Source organism: Pelobates fuscus, chromosome 3, assembly GCF_036172605.1.
Source record: "Pelobates fuscus isolate aPelFus1 chromosome 3, aPelFus1.pri, whole genome shotgun sequence".
NCBI lineage: Eukaryota > Metazoa > Chordata > Amphibia > Anura > Pelobatidae > Pelobates > Pelobates fuscus.
This window is the reverse complement of record NC_086319.1, coordinates 256,113,410-256,140,412: the sequence shown is the minus strand read 5'-3', so window position 1 is coordinate 256,140,412 and position 27,003 is coordinate 256,113,410. Positions and strand designations below refer to the sequence as shown.

At 38.2% G+C, this 27,003-nt stretch overlaps 1 protein-coding gene across 5 annotated transcripts in view; it reads right to left on the bottom strand.

Annotated features, from left to right (window-relative positions):
• Positions 1–27,003, bottom strand: part of IMPDH1 (inosine monophosphate dehydrogenase 1) — a 198,059-nt gene that overhangs the window by 9,011 nt on the left and 162,045 nt on the right. For all 5 annotated transcript variants that reach the window (XM_063448349.1, XM_063448353.1, XM_063448351.1 and 2 more), the window contains 12 exons: positions 20,690–20,738; positions 20,156–20,257; positions 19,251–19,325; positions 17,956–18,162; positions 17,694–17,781; positions 9,843–10,042; positions 9,579–9,669; positions 7,800–7,895; positions 6,387–6,530; positions 4,169–4,313; positions 3,170–3,313; positions 2,831–2,914 (listed from right to left, as the gene is read on the bottom strand). In XM_063448349.1, the coding sequence (XP_063304419.1) occupies positions 2,831–2,914; positions 3,170–3,313; positions 4,169–4,313; positions 6,387–6,530; positions 7,800–7,895; positions 9,579–9,669; positions 9,843–10,042; positions 17,694–17,781; positions 17,956–18,162; positions 19,251–19,325; positions 20,156–20,257; positions 20,690–20,738 (1,425 nt within the window). The remainder of the gene's footprint in view (positions 1–2,830; positions 2,915–3,169; positions 3,314–4,168; positions 4,314–6,386; positions 6,531–7,799; positions 7,896–9,578; positions 9,670–9,842; positions 10,043–17,693; positions 17,782–17,955; positions 18,163–19,250; positions 19,326–20,155; positions 20,258–20,689; positions 20,739–27,003) is intronic.

Genomic DNA, 27,003 nt, shown 5'->3' with positions numbered 1-27,003 from the left:
ACAAAGAATTGCCTACACTCGGCATAGGGGATATCATGCAACTACACCTATACTGATTGCTATTGCACTATGGTGCTAACCTATACATGGTTACCATAGCTAAACAGGAGATGAGTTCAGCATGTTTCCAAAAGGTTACCCCATAACACCCAGAGGGATTCCCTCTATAGACTCCAATGTAAAATAGTGACCCAACAGCAAAAGGAGGTATAAGAAAAATTAATTAAAGTGCCTCCATGTGCAGAACCATACTTAGAATGTTGGTTGCCTGCACATGGTGATAGATAGCTTAAAGTGAGAAAAAAATGTGAGAGAAAAGAGCCCAAAGAGCCCAGATTAGCTCCCCCCACCTTTTTTTTTTTTTAAAGGCATTGTCACTTATCAGGATTTGTAATTGTCCCCTATATTTGGCAAATTTCTGCGTGTGGATTTCTAAAATGTATTATTTTTGATAGCTTTTATACAGTCTTGGAACTGTATCTTGGCTTACGGTCAATCATACATTTTATTACTTTCTGTTATTGAAATTAGCTAATACTTTGGATTTCCACACCCTAATTTGAATGGAGTACCTGGACTGAACTGGATAATGATGTAATTTGCTAAATCTAGAAGATTTCAATGTTTTATTCAATGGTGCAATTTCTATACAAGTGACACTTCTTGCTCTTAATGCACAAACAAGCGGTCAATTCCTAAAAAAAATCAATAAAAAAAAAATAAATAAAAAAAAGGTACGCTATACAGCATGCAAGTCAAGTTGCCAGCACACTTATGAATAAAAAAAAATTAGAGATGCGGTGTGTTGCTTAAAGCACTCTTAGTGGGCATCTGCATGGGATTGATGCGCTTTTAAAATCGGGGGTAGCGCAACTACCTTTATACGCAGTCACAATGGGAGAGGACATCTCTTAGGTAGGTTTATATTTCAATCTAAGTTTTCAAATCCAAAACCAATTGGTTCTTTTGCCATTTATGTCAAATTGTACATTGTCACCGCTCTCATTCAATGAACCTAAACAGAACAAAAAAAATTCACAGTATCGCATATGGTTTGCATGCAACCTGTGCTGCTAGAGTCCTGATTTTGAGAGACCTTTTTATATGAGGTGAATGGGAAAGGTAAATGTTTTAAAAGTTAGGAGTGCTGGATTTGTATGTTTAATGGCAATTACTGAACACAAGTTTGCCACACAACTATTCCATTTTTATATACATAACTAGATTAGCAATGCTTAATACATTACATATGGGTCGGCACCCAGACAACAAAAAAATGCCACCAAAACTACACTTATTTTTATATATCAATGAGGTTTAAAAGTTTTTTTTAACATTACTGACCTGAAGCATTAAGAAATTATGTCATTTTTTGCCCCCTTTCAAAAAAATAAAATACAAAATAAGATCCTAACCTAAACTCAGCAAAAGTGCTGGTAGATATCTACACAGGGAGGACAATTAGGCCTTGTAGAACTGTGTGCATGGGCACACCCCTTGCAAATACCTATGTAAATTAGGGGCATTTTAAAAAGTCAGCATTGATATTTTATTTAAGAACATTTTAGTCACATATACTTTGCAAGTATGGCACGAGTTCCACAAATTCCCATTTGTGTCCATGTTACATCCTGTTTATACAAGTCCCACACAGAGCTTAAATCACTTTTGTGAAAATACAGGACTAGAGGTTTACTACCAGAAAACAAATAAAACCCAAGTTCAGATACACATCGAGGTACAGCAGTGCACCTTCTCAAACCACATGTTTTTCAAGCTGTTGTGAAAGGGCCAAAATAAGAACACTCATTTCAGAATTGGCCTACGACAATGAAGACTGAAAATTTCAATGATTCTAGTGGCCAATCCACTATATGACATGGGGTATTTTAACAGTTGTCCTGCAGTTGTTGATCAAAAATCTTTGGTAAAATTCCATTACTCTAAGTTATGGCATTACAAACTCATTACATACCTTCTGTGGTTTGTGTATAGGGATTTACATCATATTGTATTCAAACATGTCCCTGGACTAAATTTACAGGGACTCCTTCAAAACCGGTGCATTAGAATCTTCAGTTGGAACAGTTTAGCAGTTCATCACTTGAAGTTACTCCAAGAAATTGCACAGATTTTTTAAATAGACATATGCCAGGGTTTTTCTTATTTAAAAATGTAACATTTCTGAGAGACATTCTACAACTCGAAGAATGTCTCACCAAAAAAAAAAAAAAATCATAAATTAAATTATCAAAATACCTACCTTATTACTCACATAAATACATTTTTAGAACTTGCTACCTACTCCATCACCTATTACTCCATCATGAACTTTTTTTTAAATGCACCTTATCCGAAATCTAAACAATTTCCCAACAAATAAAACCAATGAAGGCCTCAAATTTTTATATTTTTGGGCTAAGCTTTTCAAAATGATTACATGTATACACACATACACTCCACCCAACACATTACACAGCTTCACAAGTTATTTAACAAAAATAGCCAAAATGCAGAATATATATTCCATCTTCCTGCTCCCCCCCCAGTCTTGCAAGGACCTCACGATCAAATGGCCCAGGAGGGCCAGAACAGGAGCGAGTCCCCCCACCGCGATCGCCAGTGACCGGGTAAGTACAAAGGTTGGCGGGAACGTGCTATGCATAGCACACCCGCCGTCCTTAAGGGGTTAAAGAACACAAAATATTTTAACCAGAAGTAAACAAAAGATGTGGAATAATATATGTGTATATTTATAGGGAAAAAAATACATAAAAATCAAATAAAAAGAAAATGTAATTGGTTATACTTTATGATGGCATAAACTTACGAATGAAGACCATGGACTCCACCTTCCACTTGGGCAGACATAGTCCTCTTCTCCAGCTTGAGTTCACCTGAATACATCATGGAACTGCAGAAAAGGACAGTCCTAATCAATGGGGTTTCATAGGATGTAAAGCCACAAAGCAACTGGAAAATGTTGTCTTTTGGTTTCTTCTAGTTGGAATAAACGGTGAACCCTATCTACCACTTATGGCAGTCAGACGCTTTGTTTCTCCACTATAATCACATTACAATAGATTTACTACTGTATGTGTTTTGGCACTGGATTCAGTTTATAAATTGTATAAATTGCACTTAGCCAGGCACACGAGACGTTGCTTACCGTAGTATGGAAAGGCTTTTGGCTCCTATGTCCTGGCAGCCATGCTGAATGCCTGCAATAAGATATGGTGCAAACTTATGGATGGATCCTTTGTCTTGAATGGAACCAGACACTCCTTGAGCTACCTTCACCTTGTCACCCTCACTGATCAAAAAAAAATAAAAAAATTATTAATATCACTCACAAGTGGCAATGTGAATATTAAAACAAACACAGAATGCACCTGCAAACTAAACAAGCAGTAAAACAAAGGAATTCAATATGGGTATAATTTACGTGGTTATTAAAATGTGTATTAAATCTATCAATTGTTAATTATTACATTAAAAGTAATTAATTGTGGCTTCACTCCCGAGCTATCAGAAGCGAATTCCGTCACCCACTGCTCCACTGCTGGATGGATACATACATACGATAAGGAGTACGGAATAGAAAGTATTCTTTTTATAATAATGTGTACTTGTTTACAATAAGGCGCAATAGCGGAGGACCATTTATGTTCCTCAGTGCCTTCCTCACTGACACCTTCAGCATATTACTCACTTAGGGGGAAAAGGGAATGTAATTGTTTAGGGGTCCTATACCAATCATGTCACTTTTTTTTTGTTTTTTTAGATATAAAAAACAACAAACAAAAAAAAACAACTTCCCTTTTAGGCAAGCTTACCAAAGAAAACATAGCTCTGCTGAAGATCAATCCTTCTTGGTTGGTTGTACCCTTAATCAGAGTATAAACTATTCTATTGGAGGTGCACACTCTTCAAAATGTGACCCTGTAACTTTTATTGTGTGGTTTGTGCAATCAAGGACACATCCGACAGCAACCAAATCTCAATGCATTCTGGTAAAAACACATTCGAAATAAACAATTTCTATTATATCAATTCTCTCAGTTGCTAAGGCTCACCAAAGCCTCTACTTACCAATGCACCCATTTACACAGACTTGAGATATTCAAAACCGTAACAAGCAATATCTTAACATTTAACTAAAACAGACCTGAAGTATCTCTTCTGGCTACTCGTGTTCTTCTCCATGGCATCCAAAGAGCCCATTCCTCTGTATTTCTTGAGCCGTACACCATCAGAAAAGAAATATTCTCCAGGAGCCTCTGTGGTAGCAGCCAGCAATGAGCCCATCATTACTAAAAATTTTGCAAAAGAAATAAGAAAATTAATTGAATGGTAGACAATGATCACAAACTTAATGGCTCTAAAGGGGTGAGTAAAAGTTCATGTATTATTGCCTTTCATAGAACAAACCAGATTAAGGTTTCTCCGACTAATATAGGCCAAAATCTAAGTGAAAACATTTAAAGGATACGTCACAGAAAGAGTAATGGCGTATTTTGTCACTTGTTCTTGCACCATTTAGAATGATTTATGATCTACTATATCAGCCAGACTTTGACCCTGGACAGATTTCATTCAAAATGTATAATTAATGAACAATGGGTTTTCACAGTTGCCCATTGTAGTTTCACGGATTTTAATTAGTGTGAAAACAACTATAATTAGCTTTTAAAAATGTAAATGATTACTGAAAATTAGTCAGGCAAGCAATCAAAATATGCATTGGATAAAACGTGGCATATGTAGATACTGCAGACACCCACACTGACAAGAGGTCCCAAGCGATAGTGCATGTGATATTCGTTCATTCGCAAAACACACGTCTAATTTCCTGCAAATTTTTAGAGTGATTTTTTAGGTCGGTCACATTTTTTTTCCCCATCTGGTGCGACCCGTCATTTTTGAATATGCACCATTTTTTCACAAATGCAATGGATTTAGGATTTTTTTTGCCATAAAAGTGGAGGCGTTTTCCTGCCACTATAGAATTTGATGGTTTTCTGAAAAACAGACTTTGTGAAATTTTCTTTCCAGATAAATTTTAATAAATACAAATAAAATAATGATGGAATTTAACCACCATTTTTTCAGAACAATTTGCTAAATATCATTCAATGAGTAATAAATACTAAATATATTTAGTATATTAACTACATTTAATTTTAGGAGTATAAATAAAATAAAAAACACAGTTAATCTTCAACTTACAAATTATAAAATGATGGGCACGTCTGCTTACTTGACAGAATAAAGTCTCTCCAAAATAGGAGGTGCCCCTATATGGAACTACAATACCTCAAACCATTTAAGCAGTAAAGATGAGGAACAAAAACGTGGTTACTGTAGTGGTTGGCAATCGGATATGGATTACATTGAGGAATAAAAAAATCAGTGTGAATACTGATATTTTGGGACACATTAAAATATAACAAAAGAAATTACAGAAGAATAAATAATGTTTTAGTAATTGACTAATAGAAAGTAGAGTAGTGATTATACAGCCCTGGCATCTCTGGCACGCTATCATCCTAAGCCAGCGTAGAATTCTAAAGTGGATCGCTGAGTCACCGCAATCTGCTAAAACTTTATATGTGGGGGTGTTTTGCATTATCATCTGTGTTTTGTGTGTTGCGCTCGGTGTCCAGGTGATAATGAATTTAACGGAGAGCTGACTCAATTATCTCACAGACACAGACGCCTGGGCGGGCTTGGACTGCTATGAATGGAAATCCCAACCTGGAGTCTCGGTATAAAGCTGTGTGTTTTGTTTAATAAAACCAGTTCTTCATAGGCCTTTACCAAGTCTCAACTATTGTTTTGGTGAGACAAAACAACTTTGTGCAGGAGGGTATAATCATTCTGGAGATATATTTTCTGGGAAAGGACACCCTAGGCGGTAGTAACCCATCTTCGAGGGTATACCACCACACAGGACATCCATAACATATCACAAGAGTTAAACAGGCTCATGTTAAAAACAAAAAAACAAAAAAAAAAACTGCATTGTCAACCCGTGTGCAAGCATATAACTTCTTTTTAAGCACTAGACAAACATAAAAACTGCATTTCTGCAACTACATGCCCTTTGGTGTGTGACAGAATTCCTGAATGGATTAATGTATAGACAGTGTGTGCATGCAAGCATATATCTCATGTGGTCTCAAAAAGGTATTGAATAGCATGACTCAATGCATTAAACAAGTACATTTTACAATTACTATAAGGAAAAAAGGTTCTCAAACTGGATTGCAAGACAACAAGAACAAAAAAAAAAATAAAAAAATAAACACCACACACTTCTTGACTGTGTAGTCAAAATAATATTTTATACTTTGATAGTTGTATCAGTCGTTGTCTTTATTTACCTGTCGAGGCACCAAGAGCCAGTGCTTTCACAACGTGGCCCACAGTCTGAATTCCACCATCTGCCATGACAGGTACACCAAACCTGCGGGCATACTCTGCAACTTTATATACTGCTGTTCCTTGGGGCCTGCCACATGCCATTACTGAAAGAAAAATAAATAAAAATCTGCATAACCAGGCTCATCCACTAAGTAGCATTGATTTGTGTTTTCCCTTCAGTAAAAATAATAGTATAAACATGGTGGCTTCAGGTCCTGGGATTGATAAGGGCCACAGTTTGTGACAAAAACATTGTCTTGTAAAATTATATATTTAATGGCAGTCTATCTTTAAAAGTGGAGTGCTTGGGTCCTTTTTTATTACTACATATTACTAAACACATACCACACAATTAACTTGCATAGAAGTGGTGAGCGGGTAAAGAGTTCATATGCAAACAGAGCCAATTCAATTTTTTTAATATGAAATTCAAGTTAAAATTACTAGAGGTAAACCAAGTACCGTCAAAGAATAGCAAATGTCAAAGGGATAGTAAAGCCTGATTTTAAGTCCTATAGATGCTGACTGTAAAGAATGCCAATGGGTTGAACCAAATAAAGCACAATTTGCAAGAGATCCTTGACTGACATTGCTGGTTGTGGTCCAGTGGTTGGGGGAGCGGACGTAAGCATATTTTCAAGAATTCATCATTGCGGTTTAGGAAGAATCCTGTGAGACCCTCAATACACAGTCAAATCCCTGCAGCCATCACTGGTGACAGCTGGAGGATTGACACTTGAGTGTAGCTGCGCCCAGTGAAGATGTGTCAGGTGTAGGAAAAATACTGTTATTACCTTGTCACAGTAAATCCTTTGACTAGGTTGGAATGTCAGTGAAATTCTACGAGTAAATATATTGCTTTCAGCATGACTTTAATCTTCAGAAATACACTATTTGCAGAGGATGTGAGTGACAGTGCAGCTTTAATATTTGAAACACTGCCATATACAGTATATCAAAAGCATTGGGACTGCAGACCGGTCTACTGAAAGAAGTGCAAAAGTGGAATTATGCTCCTCTGGAGACAAAGAGCCGAGCTCTACCAAAGTTATACAAAGTGATAAATATTATGTAAGAGTTAACAGGTCATGTAATTATGAATTCACATCACAGGGCCTTACTAGAGCTTTTACTATGCAGTGACCAATAACTGATTTGCTCAGCGATCTCAACATTTTCACAAGCTGAACAAACATTCTACATCTGAGAACCTTTGTGAGTTGTATGCACTGCCTTGGAAATCTTCAGGCCTTACATAAGATGGTAAGAAAAAGGATTTAGTTTCTTTTCACCTAGGTACAGAAGGTTGTTTCAGGCATTCTATATGCAAAATATATATTATTTTTCAGGATACATTAATTGGAAGAGCTCACCTTCCTGTGTGATGCATATAGACCCACATCCCATGCCCACACGAAGTGCATCCACACCAGCATCAATTAGATTTTTAGCTTGTGCTGCTGTAACCACTGCGAAAAAAACAAAAACACAAAACCTTAATGTTAAAGTAATAGGTTTCTACATACTCACACTGTTAGAAAAATGTGTGTGTATTCTTAGTTAATGGATGTCAAATAGCAAGTAGTGTACACTTATCACTGTTCAGCCACAACATTAAAACCACTGACAGGTGAATTAAGTAGCATTGATTATATCATTACAATGGCACCTGTCAAGGAGTGAGAGAGACTTGGCAGCAAACGAACAGTCCGTTTCTTGAATTAGTTTTGTTGAAATCAGGAAAAAAAAAAATGGGAAAGCAAAAAAAGACTTGAGTGACTTTGACAAGAACCAAATAGTGAGGACTAGGTCAGTGCATCTCCAAAACGGTAAGTTTTATGGGGTTTTTCCAGTATATAGTGCTTAGTAACTACTAAAATGGTACAAGGAAGGACAACCAGTGAAATGACATCAAGGTCATGGGTGCCCAACACTCATTAGTGCAGGTGGAGAGTGAAGATCAGCCAGTATGGGCAGATCTGATGTAGCCTAAAATTGCTGAAAAGCAATGCTGGCCATGATAGAAATAAAGTGTCAGAACAAACAGTGTGTTGCAGTTTGTTGCATATGGAGCTGCATAGCTGCAGACCGGCCAGAGTGCCAATGACTACCACTGGGCCCTGCCGAAAGCCCCTTCAAAGAAGAAGTGGGCATAAGAACTGGATCAATGAAAGTTTCCTAGTTTAATAAATCTTTTAGATGAGGTGGTTGGCCAGGTGCATGTGTGTAGTTTACCCAATGAAGAGATGGCAGCAGGATGCACAGTTGGAAGAAAGAATGCAGGCAAAGGTAGCGTTGTGCTCCGGGCAATGTTTTGCAGGGAAACCTTTGGTCCTGGCAATCTTGTAGATGTTACTTTGACATGTACCACCTACCTAAAGATTGTTGCAGACCACATACACCCCTTCAAAGCAAAGGCCTTGCAAAAACTTTGAGCATTTGTGGGATGTGCAGGAACAAATCAAATCCATGGAAGCCCCACCTCACAACTTGCAGGACAAAGGATCTGCTGCTAGCGCCTCGGTGCCAGATACCTTCAGAGGTCTTGTGGAGTCCATATTTTGGGGCATTATAGCGGTTTAGGCAACACGAGAGGAACAGACACTAGATTAGGCAGATGACTTTAATGCTGTGGCTGATGAATGTATAAAGAAAGCTTGCTTTAAATTATAATTTTATGTAGCTCATTGTACACAAATTTTAGATTGCTGGGTCAAATGTGGCTGATTTAATTCAGCATGAATTTGTTACTGAGCACTTGTGTAAAATACAAAAGAAATATCAACACAGATTATGTAAGTATCAAAGTATGTCATAAAAACAAAAATCAATGGGTACAGAGGGTAACAGTTGTCTTAATTCTCCATGTATGGCATGTACTGTTATTTTAGATGGTTCCTTTTGCAATCTTCAATAATTTAGCAGATTTTGTGACCAGTGGATCATAAAGCTATTAGCCTCTTTGCCTTTCATGATCATTTATGATTTTTCAAACATGATGGCCAACCGCCAGTCCTCTTTCACAGCTAACATAGTTGCTGACAAACAGTCAACCAGCTTTAAAAACCTCGGTGTTTTTTTTTTTAGTTTTCCATCCTCTGAAGAAGAAAAACAAAAATAAATTAAGAATTTGTCAATACAAATGAACTCACCATTTCCACCAACAACTTGCAACTCAGGGTATTTCTGCTTAATGTAATGAATCATGTTGATCTGATAAACCGAATTTCCCTGAGAGGAGTCCTGTTAATAAAAGGAGTGGAAATTAGAAATGCATGCAATGATTCCCAGTTCATGGACAGAGAGGAGCATGACTAAACTTTTTAAGATGTTGAATATGTATATATCTGATCTTTTTCTCACCTCATACAATTTCATATATAATGAAAAAATGCATAATTATTAGCTATACATACCAGTACCACAACATCCACACCAGCCTGCATGAGCAGATCCAGTCTGTATTTGTCATCTTCTCTGGTACCAATAGCTGCACCACAGAGTAACTGCTTCCTACAGTCTTTGGAGGCGAGAGGGTAGTCCCGGTTCTTTTTCAAGTCAGTTCTTGCAATGATGGCAACTAGCTCATCACTATCATTGACAATGGGGAGTTTGCCTGCATTAAGAGAAAATTACTTTATTGGAAAGACTCAACCACAAACTTTTATACAAATTTTAGTATAGAATTAGAAAGCTTATAAGCATATTGTAGATCAAAAGCTGCATAAAAAATGGTTTAGTGTAAAAGCAGAGCACCATAAAAAAAAAAATATATATATATATAAAAAAAAAAAATAATTGAAAACAATTCCACAAATACAAGTGGTGTTGCAATCCTCTTTCAATCTGCTATTCACTAGATTGTGTATCCAGCTTTAATACTGAGAAATAAAAATCTATGAAAAGTGGGAAAATGGAGAATTTTGTCTTGGTACACTTGTCTCCCCGACATCATTTTGTGTTAACCTGGGATAATTTAGAATCTTGATGTCATGGACGCACAAAGCAAATTCAGATTTTCTCTCGCATTCCTTCCCCCCCTCCCCCAAGTTATAAATAACTGTTCAAATTTCAGTTGAAATCATGCATTTCTTACTGTAAATCTGAGTAGAATTTACATGAATAAAATTGAAACAATTCTGTAGTGGGAAAAAAAAAGTTACATTTGGCAACTCGTAATAACTTGCCATAAAACAGTTTACAGTGCTTGGTAGATTTGAGCTGATAAAATTCATCAGCAACAGTGACTTGGTAATTACCAGTTTTCATTTGCAGCCTGAAGTTTTCAATAAACCATTTTAACAAACTATTCAACTTGCTTAGTCAGTAGGATCGAATCCTTTAAGATTTTATCCATTCATGTTCAATAATATGATCTCAAAATGTCGGGGGCATAGCGGAACCATCACAGTGAGCAGTTGCATGTCTGCGGTGCTCCGTACTCTAAGCGGCAAATCCTACCTGCGGAACCGCGGGGATCTGTACACAAAAAAGTGCTCCCGACCCGTGCGATATCATGGGGAAGAAGATCAAAAAGTTAAAAACCCACCCGGGAGACGACAGCAGGAGGAGGACTGGGGATCTCTTCCAGGCGCAGCCAACTCCTAAGATGGCAGCCATACCGGACTCCCACAGCTCATCTTCAGAGGAGGAACCTCTGGACACCCCAGACAACATACCTGAGGCCAGGAATCCATTCTCCACCGTATGCATGGGTGACCTGGGAGCTCCAGCCACTAAAGGTGACAGTGAACATCCTGAAAAATGTGCGCTCCTGGTTTCACGCAGATATGGCAATACTATGAGAACACATGTTGCCGGTCACTGACCGGGTGAGAGTCACAGAAGAGGACTTATCTACAGTCATTAAACACCAAACCGACACAAGCATGGGTCCCGACACAAGCACGGGTCCAGAAACTCCAGGCCTCCCACAAGATCTTGCAGGAAAAACTGGACAGGCTTGACGATGCACAGCGCCGAAATATAAAAATAAGGGGCCTTGCTGAACCAATTGACGACAGAGAGCTTACCCACTTTCTCCGAAGGCTACACTCTGCAAGCCTGCATCCCAGGCAAGCAAAACATACCCCTATAGAGGGATTAAACAGACGCCCCAAGAGATACATCTGCAGCGTACAACTATGTCCTACTTCGCTTCCAATTATTCTGCGGTTGTGGACACACTCAAGACTCAGAGCGCCTTTAAATTCGAAAAGATGCAGCTCACCATCCTCCAGGATTTATTTAACCCCTTAAGGACCAAACTTCTGGAATAAAAGGGAATCATGACATGTCATGTGTCCTTAAGGGGTTAAAGCCACACTGAACTCTCCAAGAAGCCAGCATCATGTACAGATGGAGGCCATCCCACTGCCTTATAGTCACTAAGGGACTATATAAGACTTGTTCAATACCTCACACGTACGTTTAGTTTCAACACACAGTCTACCATGTAAATTATATTTATTAATTTATTTTACTATTTTGCATTATTTCATCATCTCTTTGCAAGAGACATACCAGATTCCGAGCCCCACTAGGTCCACAGGAGGCCTCAAATACTACCCGTAAACTGCAATTACCTCCCATCTAATGGCCATAGCTGCAGCGGCTTGGGCCGCTCTGAAGGCTTGGCCCACTCCTAATGGAAATATCCATCTAAGGCCTAGTCGTAACCCTACTTGCTACAGACCATGTAAATACGCAATTTATACTTCAACACTGCAGCGACCGTGACGTACTACCCCTCGATCGTTACACCCGTTATTTGTCCTTCCTAACTTTGGTGAACTTATCGTTGATTGCAACACCCCACAGCATTCAATGTCTTACAACTAGAAAGCAAATAGATGAATCCTGTTTACCTCTTTTATACCAAAAAGTGTAATTTTTTTTTATGCCATTACACGGTTTGTAATATGTCTGCACCAGCTGTTGTGGCAGTGCATGTATGGTTGTCTAATCTCTGCACGAAAAATAAAGAATAAAAAAAAGGTTATCAATATGTCAAGTCACTTGATTGACATCATTTCAGTCTGTATTCTTCAGTGTGGCATCAGGCACTGGTCGAGACTAAGATTTCAACAAGTGGAAGGGGGTTTCATTTGACCTGACTGCTACCCATTTTCTGTCAAGACAGACAGAACTGGAGGACTTTTTCAGTAGTTAATAAAGCAGACTGCTTGACAAAAGCATAGACTTAAGTAAAGCGGGGGATGTAGGGAAGCAGCACTTAACAATTAAAGTCCTTGTGTGGAATCCAATGGAGCCAATATAAGTGAGAAAACAAAATGGATATAGATCTACCTATCGTTTTAGATTTTATTAAAAAAAGAGTTTAAAAATAAAGAAAAATAACACAACAACATTGGGGTGGGGCCGGGCCGTTGGGACGCCATCTGCATGGGCTCCAGCACCAAGCCCCAAAAAAGGACACAAAAACACGTCCCAGCCAGCCTAATTTCACATACCTCAACCTTAATCAACGGACAGTGGCCCCAGCTCAGTCCCGTTGCTGGCAAGAAGCTCATCACCAGCCGGGCAAGCAGAGTAGGCCATACACGGCCTACAAGCGGCCGCACAAATGTCAGCCGACAGCCACTACGCGCGGCATGGTCCTGCAGGTAAAAACACTGCCTCGAGACACCCGAGCGGGAGACGTGCGCGATGGCAGCCTCACACAGAGAGTTAACCCCCAGCCCGGGGCACGCCCCCCCTCTATGGGCCAGTGGGGGTTATCCCAGCCACATGGCAGAGGCCCATGCCGCGGCGGGAGTCCCCGCACGGGCAAGGCACTGAAAGCCTACGCAGGCAGAAGCTGTATGACAAACAGCAAGCCAGCAGACGTCAGCACCGACACGGAGGGGAAGGAGAACCTCCAGGGGGAGACATCCTGATCCTGAACAGGCAGAGGCTGCCTGAAAAACAACCCGCCAACAGCGTGGAGATGGCCTCCCCAAATGAAGGCAGATGAGGCACTGACTCTAGGAAACTCACCAGCATCTACCCAGAGTCGCCCCAACACAACTTAACACACCCAGTGGGCATCAGCAGAACATACCAAGGAGGACTGGCATGGACAGCTCGAACAGGCCCAAACTGTACCAAGCGCTGAGCGGAATCTCCGCACTGCCCAAAACACCGACCAGAGAGTACCCCAATTTCTGGGTAGGGGGTCCCCGGAGACCAATGTCCCCGCTGCCGTGAGCCCTGTGAGGCGGGAGTGCGCGGACCTACCGGCAGCCGTTGGGACTGTGTACCAGCTTTAAGAGTGAGGCCTGCAGGGGAAGAGACATGGGGGTGCTCACTCCATAGGGCACAATGTGATGCTGGGGAGGTGCAAGGGGCAGGAGGACCACGGACTTTGTGGTGGGGTCTAGTGGACAATCTCTGCCCCTGAGTGCCCACGGCACCGCAGAGGACCCAGCCGATGGGCGGTGGCCGGTGTGGGGAGAACGGGCGGAGGCTAGGAGACCAGAGGACAGTATCGCAGCGGAGATATGTGAGGCCTCCACTAGACTGCCACACAAGTTACTATCTGCCAAGCTCATATATTGTCGATCTTTTTAGTACTGGTTCTTATTCTTTCCGCATTTATTAATATTGCATTCCAGCGCCATAATTTTCTAGGTGTCGTTACAAAACAGTTATGATCCAACACTTCCACAAGACACTAGCCTCATAGGATACTGCGTTTATTTTCCTACACATGCTGCACTAGTGTTGGTCTATTTTATATGTTTATAGTTAAGCTATTTGTTATCCTAGTGAAAATGCTACTGACGCATCAGCCTAGCATTAATGAGGCACTGTTGCACTGCACCCACGCTACATTTCGTGAATTGACCCAAGCTACCAGGCAGACATAACTCTTATGCAATATGAGTCTCATAAGCTTAGATATTGCTCGGATGAATATACAGCCTGCACGATGAGCTAATATGCCTGCCGAATGCCGTTCTTATACTCGTTAAACATCCATGATATAACATATCCCGCAACATTTATGTACATTTACTTTACCTCACTGCTTGTTTTTCTTTTAATTACATATAAAGCTACACATGCTGAAAGAGCAGTTAGACATAGGTATTACTCAGATGACTAAAAAGCCTACACAATGAGCTAATATGCCTGCCGAATGCCATTGATGCATCAAATCTCGTAGAGTCTATGTATACCCAATTTGTATGATCGCTTGTTTATTCTGACTTATATGCCTCTGCGCAGGCAACCCTGTTATTTTTACCGATTCGCACAATGCCTGCCTACGCTTTTCAGCGACTAATAAATATATTTAAAAAAAAAACAAAAAACAAAAAAAACGAACATCTTACCGGATAAACCTAAAATAGTTTTTAGAGGAGCCCCCAACCTAAAGAGTTGTTTGACACATAATTATAGATAGAAAACTATTCCTAAACCATAATAAAGACACAGAAAATTTTAAATCTACATACTCCCCCCAGAGATATATCAATAGCTTTATTATAACATTCAAAAATGTTATATCTTAGAGTGCCCTTGCAAATTGCAGTATGTCGAGATGACCACCAGATGTTTAAAAAACAGTATAGCAAGCACTGTAGGAATATATCAAAAAGGTAAAAACATTTTTTAAGTCATAACAAATACCATAATATATTAAAGTTTTATGCAATAGAAAAAAAAAATCTCCCCCATGGAAAGGGTGGGGGGGGACATTTAAATTTTTTTAGGGAGAACTGAAATGAGCTGGGGTTTTAAACTTGATACCATGGCTCCTAAAGGGCTTAAATGTTGATTTTGATTTGTTTAAAGGTTTTTCAAAGTGTTAGAGTAGGGGACCTTCACTCTTTAAAAAAAATGTAAAATAAAAAATGGCTATGAAATACAAAACAAAGGTCAGATGATGTCACTGAACATTAACTTTAAAACATAAAATAAAACCAAATAAGCAATTAAAGATAAGAGTTTAAAAACACTGCATGTGTAAATGTATTAGGAATAATAAGTATCCACAAGAAGAATTGTAAATACAGAGGAGTTCACTTTCAAAGGGGTTCCAAGATGGCCGCCACGGTGTACAAAAGATGGTCAGTGCCAGCGGGGATTTAAAAATAAAATAAAATATATATATATATATATATATATATACACATATATATATATACACACACACACATACATATACATATACATATATATACATATACATATACATATATACATATACACACATATATATATACACACACATACAGATACACATCCCTTATTTGGCACAGGGATACGATATCAGAGGAAATCAGGACCATCCTAACATCCACAGACTGGGATTGTACAATATGTGATCTTGAGCTCCAGAAAAGTGTGAGTGCAATATATTTTTCCTTATATTCTGCCTCTGCTGTTATAGACATACTACACTATATTAGTATTCCGTCCCATTTAGTTTTCTCCCTTATATTGGCTCCATTGGATTCCACACAAGGACTTTAATTGTTAAGCACTGCTTCCCTACATCCCCTGCTTTACTTGCATCAACGACCAGAAAGAAGAGACTCTGGTTTGGTAAAGTTTTAGCTGCTGTACACATAAAGAACAAGCGCCAGAAATCTCACTTGCTGCTATATCTAAAGCATAGACTTAGTTCACACTCATTAAGACATGTTGTAGCCACAATACGATTAGAAATAAAAGGCCAGCAGTTGCCAATAAAAAGTAAAGAGCAGGAGGCCTCTCATGGCAGATAGAGATGTTCCCTGGATCCAAGTATAAGCAGCAGGAGGTAGCCATCTTAAAGCAATGCTTCTTCGCTGAATCTGCTTAAAAAGCCTCCTTACCGTATTTACACTTTCTTGTATTCATTTTTGGTATATAACCTCCCTGATTCACTGAGACATATCCAGGCATTTTGATAGAGAGGATGAAGAAGTCTTGTTCCGGAATCTGCTCACCTTTAGTCATTAAGCAATTCCAAAATATCACAGTAAGCACCTCTTTAATATCAAAAACTGCTTCCTGCACTCTGGTTCTGATCAAAGATACTGTACCAATTTAGAACACGTGAAAGTGTGCTGTTATTGAAGAATATGGGAAGATAACTGGTATTGAAATTCTCTCATTTATGTAGAGTTGTATATAGCAGTGCAGTGGGATGGAAACACGTGGCAAGTACATAGCACGTGCAAATATAAAAAATAAATAAAAATATTTAAATTAGGTTTGCAGTTTGAAAGCACAGAGAATCAAGGTTTGTGATAAAAAAAAAAAAATCAAAAAAATAAATCATAGGTCATATACTTGAAAACCAGTGACCAAACACAGGCATAGGTTGCATGTAAGAATACATGTAAATGCAATGCTTTGATGTGAGAGAATAATAATAATAATAATAATAATAATAAACACAGACTACCAGTCAGTTCCCAAGGAAAGAACAGTCAATCTTGACATCATGCAAGAATGTTGTACCTAAACTGCTAGATGTAAATGGTGGATGACACAAGCTACCAATAATGCACAAAGCCATCCACCCATTAACGCTAATAACCAAACAGCAAGTCATGTGGTTGCAGCTCCATACACATGGTCACTAGTGGTTTGAAAGATTTAAGTCACTGACTGCAGATTGATTGATCGTTTCGATTGGAATGACTCCAATATCTTAGGAATCGCTGATCAGACCGGATGTCAAACTGCTTCCCACGAGAATAATCTGGACAACTCCTCCCTCAGTTATTAAAACATGCTAGCAAAAAACTATGCACTGCACGTGAAAGATCCCTAGAACTGGATAAAGGTCACTTTGTTTGACCTGTCTTCATTTCTGCTACAACATGAAATAAAGGTCAAGATTTAGCACTGAATGTCAGATGTATAAGGCAGGCTACTTTATCTATAGGTACTCCAGCTGCAATACAAAACACTGCATGAGTTTTGAGCAGAAACGGTTGACAAACATTCAAACCAACTTTGCTGTTTGGCAGATGCTTTTCGCTGTTGTTATGTGAATATTTCTAGCAATAGTCGGGTCTCAGAACTAGACCCTGGCATGAAAGAAAATGCAATTATCCATATCACGGGAACTTTCTGCCCATATCTGGGAAAAACAAAATCATCCACAGTGAAATTATGGAGGGCATTGGGAAAGACCTAATGTCAACGGCATCGACCGCTCAGTGTCGTTTATTTGGACTTTACACAAGGCTGTCAAGCGCTAAAAAAAAAACCCCCAAAAAAACCCTTGTCCTCTTTTACCCATTGACACTCGCTCATCTTACCTTTTTTACTACGCTGTAGAATTTCATTTGCTTCTTTAAGTGTGACACCAGCAGGAGCAATGACAAGATCATCCCGTTTAGTCATCACCTGGAAAGTAATAAGGGGGCACACATTGTATACAAATTTACACATTTAAAAAAAAAAATGTATCATTGTCTAAATGAATCAGAGAATGCTGCACTTGGGGAAAACGGACCTCTTAATTTACTTTTGTTTGTTGGTGGAGTGGAAATATTTTTATACATTAACATGCAACCATACCTCACTCAAATAGGTACAATAATCCTTTTCTGTCAAAAAGTCAATGTCCCGTGAGGTGACAATCCCCACCAGCTTGCTCCCCATCTTTCCTGTTTCAGTGATTGGGATCCCCGAAAATCCATGACGAGTTTTTGCTTCAAATACATCTCCAACCGTGTGGTTTGGGCTCATAACCACTGGGTCAGTGATAAATCCTTGTTCAAACTTCTGCAGAAAGAAGGAAAATAGACAGGTGTGATGCGAGGAATAAAAAAAAACAAAGCATATATAATCAACTGTGCATAAATCTACTTGTTCGTAAAGTGTATCATCAGAAATAGTCTAAGCATCACCGCATTGCGTTTTTAAATTGGTATAGGCCTTATTTGACCATTTTCTAAATTGTCCAGCAGTTTTAAACATTTAAAATTAACAAAAACTTGACAGCACAGATGTGTGACCAGACAAACAGACGTGACTGGGAGAATTCACAGTTTCTGCTATTTTTACACATAATTAAGAGATGGGGCTTAGTCATGAACCTGTGGGAAATCTACTGTTGTAATGGATAGAAGGGTACACATTTACACAATATATAGCAGCAATGGCGAACCTATTGCACTCGTGCCACTGAGCCCTCTGAGGGTACGCAGCCATAGGTTACAGGTAGGGTGCCTACGTGTCCAGGATCGCCTGGGACAGTCCCGCATTTTGAGTCTGTCCCAGGCACCCTCATTCTGGGACAATGGGGGGGAGATTTGAGGAGGACAACGACAACTGTGAGTGTCAGTGTGTATATGAGAGTGTGTGCATCAGTAAGCATGTGTGTGTCAGTGTATGTGTATCAGAGTATCCAGTTAAAGTTCAATAAAAACATTTTGTATCCTTAAACTCTGTTCTGTTCTTCTTTTAAAACAAAAGATGTTAGTTATGACAACTGTAGGAGTTTTTTTTTCTAAACTTAAACCTCAGTATTCAGGTTTAATGGCAGTGTTTGAGGGAAAAAAAAAAAGTTGGTTTGTATTGCGGTTTGGGCACTCTGGCTCAAAAATTTTGCTATCACGGATATATACACCATTCACTTTTTTGCAAATGGCGAGTATTCATTTTGTAGAAACACATACAAATTATGAAATATGATTTCTGTAATTGTATAGTGTGTTCACTGGCTATGAATAATTCACCGGGCATGATTTAAACGTGCCTGTCTTAATAATAGAACAGCATGTGCACTTTCCATCCCCAAACGTGGTAAGGCAGAAAACAAAGAAAATTAAATAAATTGGTTTGTATCAACTCTAGAATGTTATACTAACCTTAACTTTGCGGACTTCATTGGATTGGAACTCAGGTGTACAATTATGATGGATAATTCCAATACCTCCCATCAACTGCAACATAAATAGAAACAAATGAGAGTTTTGTAAAAAAGTCAAATGTTGCCATAAACCCATTTAAGATACAAAGATTATGGGAACAGCAATGAAGAATTAACTTCTCCAGTCATTTCAAACAACTTATTTCAAGGACAAAACTGTATTTGATCATCATATTCGAATGGACAAGACACTTCTCTTAAATGGTTTGCATAAAACAAAACACCTGTCAGTTAAACTGGAACACAGGAGATTAGCCCTCTGAACCCTTGAAAAGTCGATGCCAACTGGTTTATTCTGGTTTAAAATACACAGCCAACAGTCCATTCCTCAGAATTCCCAGCTAACTGGGACACACATACATTCACCACAAGGAGACCTAGACTAATGCTATGGATAAAGTTATCAGAATAGCACTGGTTGTGAGATTTATAAACGTAAATAAATACATAGTTATACAATGGAAAAATAGAATGAAAAAGAGGACACTATAGTCACAGAGATGACTTCATCTCAAAGAAATGGCAATCGTTACATTGCGGGGTTAGAGGAGCACTCCACACGTTAAAAAAAAAAAAAAAAAAAAAAATGTTCAGTTTAGCAGATATACTCCTAATGAATACATGCATAGTTATATGCATGTATTTATTGGGAGTATAGTCTAAAATAGTACAAAAGCTGCAGTTCTTATGACTGCAGTCTTTGTAAGCCCTCCCCTTTTACCCCCAGAAGAGAGACTTTAGGTGTCTTTACAGGGTAATAACAAATCAGAGGCTTCTCATTAAATTATTTGTTACCATATGTATACTTCCAAAATAACGGGGTACAATAAACACACTTCTTACCGCCATTGCAATTGCCATATCAGACTCTGTAACAGTATCCATCGGAGAGGAAATTAAGGGAGTCTTCAATGTAATTTTGCGAGTCAGTGCAGAAGTCAAATCCTGAAACAAATTCGAAAATATAATGTAATAATTATATCAATAATTTGTATGACGTTTGCAGAACTGCTTCATTTTAACCATGTGGTATGCAAAATTAAAGACTAAACAGATTTATTCACTCAAGTGTGAACAGCTGATTCAAAAATCTATTTCAAATCTTGGGCAAAAAAAGCTGACCTCAAAATTAATGACTTTGAGATTTATTTTTGCGCTATTGTGGCCTAAATCTTCTTCCCACCAAATATAATTAAAAAACGAATGCCTAAATTTATATGAAGTTGATGTTTGTAGCCTAACTTTCATGCTGGCGATCCATTGTAGGAAACTTTATCTGCAAACATTTATTTTGTTATGGTTAGACATGCCTAGTAAATAAAAAAAATAAAAAAAACTCTTGCTAGTCAGTAAAAGAAAATATAAAATGTGACTCACTACTTCATCAGCTGTGAAGTCAATAAATCCAGGAAGAATCAAGAAATCACTGAAAAAAAATAAAGAGATACTGTTACAGTCTGTAAACGATAAAACATTCACGATTAAACACAAAAACAAACAAACGTTTAATCCATTTCCAAGCATTTTTTAGAGAGAAGCTTTGGTTCGTAATTTAACAATTCAGTATTAGAAATAAATAAGAAACCCATATTAAACTGGAGGCTGCCTAATGAACTGTCCACTAAATGAGATGCTTACTAAAGAAATGAATACCAACGAAAAATATATTGGAGATACGTTTCTTATTGCAAGTTATAAGAATTATTTTCCTTAGTCCTAATGAATGTCAGTAATGGAAAAAAATATATATATCCACAGGTTCAATATACAACATTTATAATATGGAGAAAAAAATATAAAAAATTTGATTTGCTCATAACTTTAATCTCCTATATTTTGTCCTCACACAATGCCAGCTATTCTCTTGTAGGAATAACGGATTTCACTTCTAGAATTCAGCCACTTAAAATGATCACGATACTGTGATTTAGTGTTGGCATCGAGAAGGAAGATTGTCTAGATTGCCACATCTCACATAAGAATTCAGATCGTTCTTACATCAGAATTACTGCGATCTAAACACATAGTGGAAGTATTATGGTTTAGCTCAGCCAAACACAGCCCTAGAAACTTGGACTTAGCCAGTGGAACAATGCCAAGTGCCAGTGGAGTAGTTACAAGAAATACCGGTAAATACAGTTATGACGGAGCTAAGAGACTTTGTGAACCAATGCTTCTGTGATACTCTACCCTAGGGTTTCAGTTTCACCTCCAGCAAAGATTACTCTCTAATTGTTGCTGGTTGTTACAATATTTCATATTTCCAACCAGATAAAAATTTCATATTTATAATAAAAAAATGTTTTAATAATTTTTCCTATTATTTTAGCAGTTCTATCAGAAGCGTTGTTATATACCATTAGAAATAAATACATAGAGAATGATGAAATTATTGCAAGGTGACCCATTTAAAATAGAACAGGTCACTCATTTGTAATTTCACACAATTTAAATTAATATGTTCATTGTGTTTACACAGATTTGCAGAAGAATGGACACTATAGTCACAAAATCAACTTCAATGAGCTGAAGTGGTCAGATTGCCTATAGCGTCCTTTAAGATGAAGTAGTCCGGGTGCAGTGTCCCTTTTGCACTTGGTTCAAGAGAAACTGCAATGTTTACATTGCAGCACCAAGTCTGCCTCCAGTGACTGTCTCTATTAAACTTTTGGCTTGGTAACCGATGCTGGATGTCCTCACACTCTGCATGAGGACATCCAGCATCAGCTGTTTCCCCACAGGAAAGCATTATGTGCATGTGGCACTTGCCGCGCCTGCGCATTAGTGCTTCATCTTCAGTAACATCAGAGGAGGCAAGCCCGCGACCTGGAGCCAAGGGATAGCGGCACTGATCAGGTAAGTAAATAACGTTTTTTTTTTTTTTTTTAACCCTTTAATTTACCACCGCGGGTGCGAAAGAGGGGGGAGATAGAAAGAGCTGCAGTGCCAGTGTTCAGAGAATGAGGTGATTTACAAAGAACAACATAACCAGTAAGTTTTTTTTTTAAGCTTCTAAAATTCATTTTGTTCTGATTTATTTCTTAAACCGTGATTTTCAATATAGGATTAAATATCAGGAGTTTTAAACAAAAAAAAAAATTAAAAAAAAATGGATAGCGGCGGAACAAGCTAACCGACCGCATCTTCAGACAGTTCAATTAACTCGCCCGGAGCCACAATCCCCGCACACACCGGGCCCCTAAACCGGCTCACAGCTTACCGACACTATGGGGAAGAAGAGGGCGGATCCGGAGATATAGGAGCTTTTCTCCGAGCCGCGTTGCGCCCTGCTGAGTCCAAGATGGCACCCCCTTCGTGCCTAGAAGAGATACTCAGAAAACCACTGCCCTACCAACCTGAAGCAGCAGCAGAGCAGGGGCCACACGCCCTTTACCTGTTGCACCTGACTGGAGACATACCTGATCCGTTCCACATTTGTCATTTTCAATGCTGTTGGTTTCTGGTTTTATTCTCTTTTCTCTCCACCATATGCTGCTTTTTTTTTTACACTATGCTCTTCCCAAACCCACACAATACTGGCTCCGTAAGCCTTTGAATAATACTGCGCATTAAGCCACTTTCACTCCCTCACCCCCTCTGCATTACACCCAGAGTGCGTAACACAGCTCGAAATATACCGCTTACTACCTGCTGCATACTCAGCTAGCAACTTAGTCCACCACACCCAGCTACGACACACATACCTACCCGAGCTCATCTAACTAAGGTCCCACGCTCAACACACTCATATTTAGAGGTGCCTCAATTCCTACTACAAGTCATAACCCGACACTAAACGCTATACAATGCCTTTAATACACTTTTTTTTTTTTTTTTAAATAAAGAGGCCGACAATTTTCGGAGATGATGTATAGTGAACTGTGATACCCCATCCTGTATGACTTTTTTGGTCTCCCTTTCTTTATTCTGTACCCGCAAGTTTTATGCCTCAATAAAAGAAAGAATAGGGAAAAAAAAAAAAAAAAAAATAATGATAAAAAGCTGGCATACATAAATAATCCTCCCTGGGTACAAAACACCTTACACCTCTGCCAAGATCAATTCTTTAGAGACTTTGATAGAGGATCTTGTCTGACAGTGTTGAAGACAATGGATTGCTAGATCAGTTAACTTTTGGGTTACTCATGCTGCACTCACTACTATTCTTAACCTAGAGTTGGATGGGACCAGAAGCAAGGCAGTGACCGATTCAGTCAATATGACATTATTAGATTCCCCTGATAAAACCGGACAGGACGAAAGCAGATCAGATGGGCAGAAAGAACAGAAAGGCAGGCGGACCACTGATTGCTTTCCCTATAGTAGGCTTGTGGCCGCCAGCCCTGAAAAACAGTTACTAGTCGGCCTCCTGCATTTCCCCCCCCACCCTGTGCATGAAGATAGTGTGTTCTATCAAATTCGAGGGAAAGCGAAGGCTGTTGTGTGCCTCTCTGTGCATACTTGTCTGTCTCTTTGGGCAACTGTCTCTCTGCACACGTGTAAAAAAAAAAAAAAAAAAAAAAAAAATATATATATTTTTTTTTTTTCATATTCACTTCGATCCTTATCCCTCCTGTACATATATACTTAAGCCTTAATTCCCACCTCCAAACAAATTATTCCGTCTCTCCTAAAACACACACTACAGCCTCTGCTTAGATGCACACACACTTACAAACTGCCCCACCCGTACACAAAACTCCTCTAGTCCCCCTGCCACATAAGGAAACCCTTTAAGTAGCCTTACTCCACATATGCAACCCTGGTGCTAGGATACATGCAGGCAAATTCATGATGTTGAATATTTACTTTTTAGAGTTTTATTAGTTTGTTTTTATTTTACTAAGATGGGGAATAAAATAAATTTTTCTAAGATGTGATTAAGAGAAAGCTCAATAAAAAAAAAACAAAAAAAATAAATAAATAAAAATTATACTGTAAAGCATACTGTAAAATATACAAGATGGAAATATAAAATATTTCCACAATTCAGTTTTATTGTTTACCGTTTTTACAGTGCTGCCTTACTGGCATTCAAAAAGCATTAAGGATAAAAATCTGGTCTTTAAAGAGGCTATGGTAGTATGGATTATCCTGCTTATTTTTTATTTTATTTGCAGCTCTATAAAGCCATGCTGCTACTACCCAAGAGGACATTCCATTTTGATACAGAATTTTCAAAAGCCAGTTGGAGAATATGGGGTGATAGCAGTTGTGGGACATGCATGGTCTAAATTTTCCACAAAATAAAACTGGTTTGTGATAAAATGGTTAACTGAAAAGTACCATAATGCTTTTATAGTTACTTTTGTGTTGCAGTTTTAGATTATGTGACTACTATAAAAAAAAAAAAGGTAATCTCAGCATGCCAAATTTTGCTTTAAAAACTCAATATACTGTACACTTTTTGCAGTATTCTTTTAAGAACTTCAAAATTTATTTATTTTTTAAATCCTAGACATATTTGGCATTTTAACAAATCAGGACTAACCAGTGTATCTAGTTTGAATTTGTTTTATTTGTACTTACATGTGTATTAAGTCATCTCCCCTCCCCCTCCATTTTAAAATATTTTATTCCAATTTAATGTTGTGTTATGTATACCTGTAGGGTATCAAAAGAAATACTATTAGAAATACTATTTCTCCTTAAAAAATAAAGATAAAAAAAAAATTAAAAAAAAAGTATAATATGTATTAGTACTTTTAAAAAGAAATGGGTAAATTGTTGTAGAATGAACACGTGGCAAAAGTGACAAAAAAGGCGTTGGTCTCAAAACATCTTTGTCCTTAAGGGTTTAAAATGTCATGACATGCACTTTGTAAGGCAGTATAAATGAGCACCCAATTATGCTGTAAAGAGGTCTGTTAAAAAAAAAAAAAAAAAAAAAAGTTAATTGTACTACAACATTCAAAGGGATGATCCAAGTGCTGTATGGATTTTCTATTTATATTTTCCATATGCATAAAAACAGTTCGATTCACGGAGCGATGAAAGAATCTTACAGTTCATTTAACATTCTTTACAGGTTTCCATTTTAATACTGGAGTTTTGAAATGTGAGATTTCAATCCTCTTCCACTTGCGTGGTTAGGAGTATACTACAAAAAAAAAAAAAAAATACAAAGCTCCATGTTCCCTTAAAGGCCTTTGTTTTTTCACTATGACACATACAAACACACATTAGGACGAGGTGAATATAAAAAAATAGAAAGGGAGCACTTGCCATTCTGGGTTCTTTAGTAAGAAAGTTCTTGAGGAAACCTCACAGATGGCTCTATCTTCCTGCTCCATTATCAGCCCAACATGCAGGAAAGTTGTGACACTTATACTTATTTATTTGTATCTGGAACATGGGAGGAGAATCATCACGGTTACAAGCTATGCTTCCTCTTTTATACTAACAAGCATCATTATGTGCATCACATGTTAGAGATGAAGTCCCACAGCAACAAAAAGACCCAGACTCAAACCCCTACTGTAAAATTGAAGCTAATCAGAGATCAGCACAAGGTTTAAATTACCATATAAAACATAAGGCAGCCTGAAGAGAGACAGGCAGGCAAGCAATGTTAACTCATACACTATACAGATGTTATCCTATAAATTGACTAGACCGTAAAATTAGATAATGGTCAAGTCCTAGTACAAGTTATAGATTGGGGCCTATTTTTATTCGGTCACATTAGAAAATAGCACTCTGACTATCGCAACGCATTTACTCAATTGTGAGAGTTGTTAAAGGGCACCTGTCACACCCCAAACAATCTATGCTCATTATTTTTAGCATACAATTTTATCTATACATCTGCTCTCCACCGATAGCAACCACAGTGCATGCACTCCAAAACAGGGCAATCATAGATAACTTTGGGAGGAGTACAGGTGGAATGAAGGATAGTCAGGAGCTGGGTATTACACAAAGAACACCACCCAGAAAATGTCACTGGAATGGCGGTAAAGTGAGTAAATCTTTATATTTTTACATTGAATACACCAGGTATCTTTATGATATACCGGGGATTCAATGTAAATGGGAGCAATTTCAGATAACTTCATATTTTCATATCTGGTTCACTTTAAAAAGGGACCCTACAGGAACCCAGACCACTTCAACTAATTGAAGTGGTCTGGGTGCACTGTCCCTGTCCCCTTAAACCTGGAGGTATAAACATTGCAGTTTAAGAGAAGCTGCAATGTTCTCATTACAGTATTAAGACTGCCTCTAGTGGCGGTCTACAAGACAGTCACTTAAGGCATTTCCTGGCCTTTCACAAAGTTTAACTTCACACAAAAGATGTGTGTAATATTTATAATTAACAAAATAAAAACCAGGCCACATTCACAATTATACTTTCAATTCTTGAAGAGAAAAATAAAAAAAAAATTGTTTTCGTATCATATCAAAATACAAAATGTCAAGGGTATTTGGAGTCTCATAAATAAATGCAATTCATTTTTCCCCCTTCAGAAATTAATTGAATACAGAAAATTAAGACTGCACATTTATTATTCTGCTCAATACTGCATGAGTCATTATACTGCAGAATTCTGTTGCACTCAGCTTAAAATAGATTAAACTAGAACTTGATGCAAACCAATAAAACTACTGGGCAAAATTCTCTTGAACCCATCACAAACCTTTCAAAATGAAGGCACCTAGTCACTGTAAATACTAGGCAATGGAGTACT